Here is a 3,886-nt window from a genome sequence, read left to right on the forward strand (position 1 = left end):
TTACGCCACGTACACACTGGAGCCTCCCTGGGTTGGACAGGAAACACAGGCAGCCCTGTCGGACACCACACTGTCCAGGGCTCTCATCAGGATGTCGGGCATGTGGTCTGTTAGCATCTTTGGGCCGATGAGTATTTTGCTGAATTCCGACTCGTGTGACCATTTCACGCTGTACTGAGCAGCAGGATAGCAGGAAAACCTGAAAGAAGAAAAGCTGAGCATCTCTTCAGGTCTCGCCCCCGAGTCTCCCCTCACCGCTGGTGGGTGACTGACCACGTCAGGCCCGCCGCACTCACCTCCCTGAAGTGCCCACTTCCTCCAGGTGGATGATCCTGCCGGGAGGGTAGAGAGGGGGGTACTTGGTGGGGGACTCGAGCGGGGAGTCGCTGGAGAAGCTGTAGGCCGGGGACCCGTGCGCCAGCAGGCTCCGCTCGCCGAGGAGAGGCTGTGTCAGGTCGCCCCCATCCAGCTCCGTTGGCAGGTCCTCGGGGTGCCCTCCAAACAGCTCGTACCAGCACCCGCGCAGCAGGATCTTGTACTGAGGGCGAGACCAAGAAGACGGCACGCGTGTGACTCCGTGAGGCTTTCACGGTCCCCGGAGGCCTCCTGGGACCCGTGAGCTGGTGGCGGCAACCCCACATGGCACAGAAGCCTGGCTGCTTTGTTTTTCAACACGGATCTTAGGAGTGTGGAGGTCAGGGGCCCAAACTCGGGTTTCTCTGAGGCAGTGACGCCATCACACTTGAAGCAATATTTAAAAACCAAATTCAGGCAGATTTTGAGTAAAAATTACCCTTAATTCTTTTTAGGCAATCCTGTAAACGAGTTTTACCCTTTACCCTTAAAGACATTAGATACGAAATTTTTTTTTTTTAATTTGGGGGGAGTGTAGCTGATGAAGTTTATTTTTAAATTAAAATTTTTTTTCTAATTAGCAACAACAACAAAATGTCACAAAACAAAGATGTTAAGTGAAAAATCTCTAGTCCCGTTATCTAAATAAAACCACATTTTGGTGTATTTTTTTGGTGAAATCTATATATACCTCGTCACCTACCCCTGCCTTGGGTTATATTCTAAGAAGCATTTTTAATCCTGCCGTTTTAAAAAATCTCTTCAAAACATCATGGATATTTTTCTCTACCGGTAAATACAAATGCATTTATATTTGTAACGACTGTAATATTCCACAGCCCAGCAATACCAGCGCCTCCTAAACTCTGTATCTGGCAGCCTTGTTTTCTAAGCTTTGGGACCAAAACCATCAGAACGCTGTTAGTCACGACAGGACTAAGAAGTACGACAAAAAACCAAATCACTTAACCAAACAGGGATGGTTCTAGTATAGTATGTTCTGGTTGCAGCTTCCCTGCACTTGGTTTAGCCATTTGCTTCTCAGGCGTCCTCTGCAGAACAGCAGCCAACAGTCTGTGCCGGGGGTAGAACAGCTTCTAGCAGCATCAGTGCCCTGTGCTATGAGGCTCTGAATTTAGAAACGTCCTCTCGAGGCCACAAACAGCCTGGTGGGGAGGCCCTAACCCCTGCAGGTCCTCTTCCGCCCCGCCCCCCCCCCCCCCCGCCCTGAGTTACCTTGGGCTTGTTGCAGTGAGCAACCACGCGCAAGATTCTCCTCTTCAGATCTTCCAAGTTGGCCACACTTAACCTGTTGAGCAAAAGACCAGACTGAGGCTCAGCACTCTGCCTTTCCCGCCAGCCCAAGCCCAGACAGGGCAGCCAGCAGACTCACCTGGGAATCACATCCTTGCCCAGAACAAGTGACACGATGAAGGTCTTAGAGTATTCATAAAGGGATTTGCTGCAATTAAAAAAAAAAAAAAAGGTGATTATATTGCCCACAGAAGGCTTCCAAGAGAAAGCAAGTAACTGTACCAAGTTAGGAAGAGGTCAGTGTTCACAGAACTCCACTCTATTCTCCACCCTCTAAAGGGGAAGAGAAATAAGAGATTCCAGGTAGAGCAACACACTGGCCAGATTCTCTTGAAAAAGTAAAAGCCATGGGGATTTGCATTACTAGATGTCAGCACTGGGTAGGCAACTAAGGTACTTAACCCAGTGTGGCATCAGCAGAGTCAGACGAAGCAAGGGGAAGAGTGAGCATGGACGCCTCCCACAGGGCAGGAGTGGTACAGCAGGTCAGCAGTAGGGGAAGGATGGGCTTTTTTTGTTTGTTTTTTAACATCTTTATTGGAGTATAACTGTTTTACAATAGTGTGTTAGTTTCTCCTTTACAACAAAGTGAATCAGTTATACATATACATATATTCCCATATCTCTTCCCTCTTGCGTCTCCCTCCCTCCCACCCTCCCTATCCCACCCCTCTCATGGTCACAAAGCACAGAGGTGATCTCCCTGTGCCATGCGGCAGCCTCCCACTAGCTATCTAATTTACATTTGGTAGTGCATATATGTCCCTGCCACTCTCTCACTTCATCACAGCTTACCCTTCCCCCTCCCCATGTCCTCAAGTCCATGCTCTAGTAGGTCTGTGTTTTATTCCCATCCTACCACTAATCTCTTCATGACATTTTTTTTTTCTTAGATTCCATATATATGTGTTAGCATACGGTATTTGTTTTTCTCCTTCTGACTTACTTCACTCTGTATGACAGACTCCAGGTCTATCCACCTCATTACAAATAACTCAGTTTCATTTCTTTTTATGGCTGAGTAATATTCCATTGTATATATGTGCCACATCTTCTTTATCCATTCATCTGTTGATGGACACTTAGGTTGCTTCCATGCCGTGACTGTCTTTAAATAAAAACCATTATTTCTCCTACTGGTTCCTTGGCTGCTGCTTCTGTTGTACAGATCTTCCTCAACTTACCATGGGGTTACGTCCCAGTAAACCCATGGTAAGTTGAAAATATCATAAATTGAAAATGCATTTAATACACCTGACGTGTCAAACATCACTGCTTAGCTTCACCTACATTCAGTGCACTCAGAACACCTAGGTTAGCCTATAGTTGGGCAAAATCATCTAATGCAAGGACTATTTTTTAATAAAGTGCTGACCATCTCGTGTAATTTATTGACTACTGTACTGACAAGCAGAGTGCTTGTCTGGGTCCGTGGTGGTTGCATCTATCCGCTGTCTCCTGGTGTGGTCGCGTGGCTGGTGGGGAGCTGGGGCTTTGCCACCCAGCATCAGGAGGAAGTGTCTTTCCCCATACGGTGGGCCCGAGGAAAGCTCAAAATTCAAAAGTCGAAGTAGTTTCTACTGAATGCGTATTGCTTTCGCATTACTGTAAAGTTAAAAAATCCTAAGTTGATTTTCTTACTCGTGAAAAGTATATTCAGTCACTCGGTAATACTGATTTCCGTTCAAGAACGCTATAGTCGAGTTGGAGAGAAAAGATGAACACACAGGAGGAGAGGCAAAGAATTTCCCCCTGAAAACTGGTTGGTATAGCGTGCTCTAGGATCTCAGAGGGAAAAGAATCAACAGAGGGTAGTCCTGGAGGGCTTTACGGAGGAGGTGGGAATTGAGCTTGTTCTTAGCGGATGGTTAGTATTGGAGCAGCTGGAGAGAACAGAGAGAGAGGGAAGGCGTTGAAGATGTGGAACAAGACGGATAAAGCGTGGAGGTGAGCAGAGAGCTGCGTGCTTGTCCCAGCCAATCCTGATGAACTCAAGTGATTAGTTCAGAACCGCTCCCGTGGGGGTGTCATCTCCATCCTCAAGGACCCCAGGAGTGGAGGCAGAGGACAGGTGGCGAGGAACGAGCGCAGCCCTGGGCCACGGGGAAGGTTCACCCACTGCACCCGGATGCCGAGGGGGAGGGGCTCCGAGGAGGGAGGGATGCTCAGGCGGGGACAGCGCTGCACAGATGCAGGGAATGGGGGGCGGGGCTGGGGG

General features: G+C 48.4%; 1 protein-coding gene across 1 annotated transcript in view; it reads right to left on the reverse strand.

Moving 5' to 3' along the window:
• DAGLB (diacylglycerol lipase beta) overlaps positions 1 to 3,886 on the reverse strand; it is a 25,322-nt gene continuing 21,436 nt past the window's right edge. The window contains exons 10-13 of the mRNA XM_055090612.1: positions 1,748 to 1,816; positions 1,591 to 1,663; positions 297 to 538; positions 1 to 199 (exon numbers count right to left, since the gene is read on the reverse strand). Coding sequence (XP_054946587.1) covers positions 1 to 199; positions 297 to 538; positions 1,591 to 1,663; positions 1,748 to 1,816 — 583 coding nt within the window. The remainder of the gene's footprint in view (positions 200 to 296; positions 539 to 1,590; positions 1,664 to 1,747; positions 1,817 to 3,886) is intronic.

Source organism: Physeter macrocephalus, chromosome 14 (genome assembly GCF_002837175.3).
Source record: "Physeter macrocephalus isolate SW-GA chromosome 14, ASM283717v5, whole genome shotgun sequence".
Taxonomy (NCBI): domain Eukaryota; kingdom Metazoa; phylum Chordata; class Mammalia; order Artiodactyla; family Physeteridae; genus Physeter; species Physeter macrocephalus.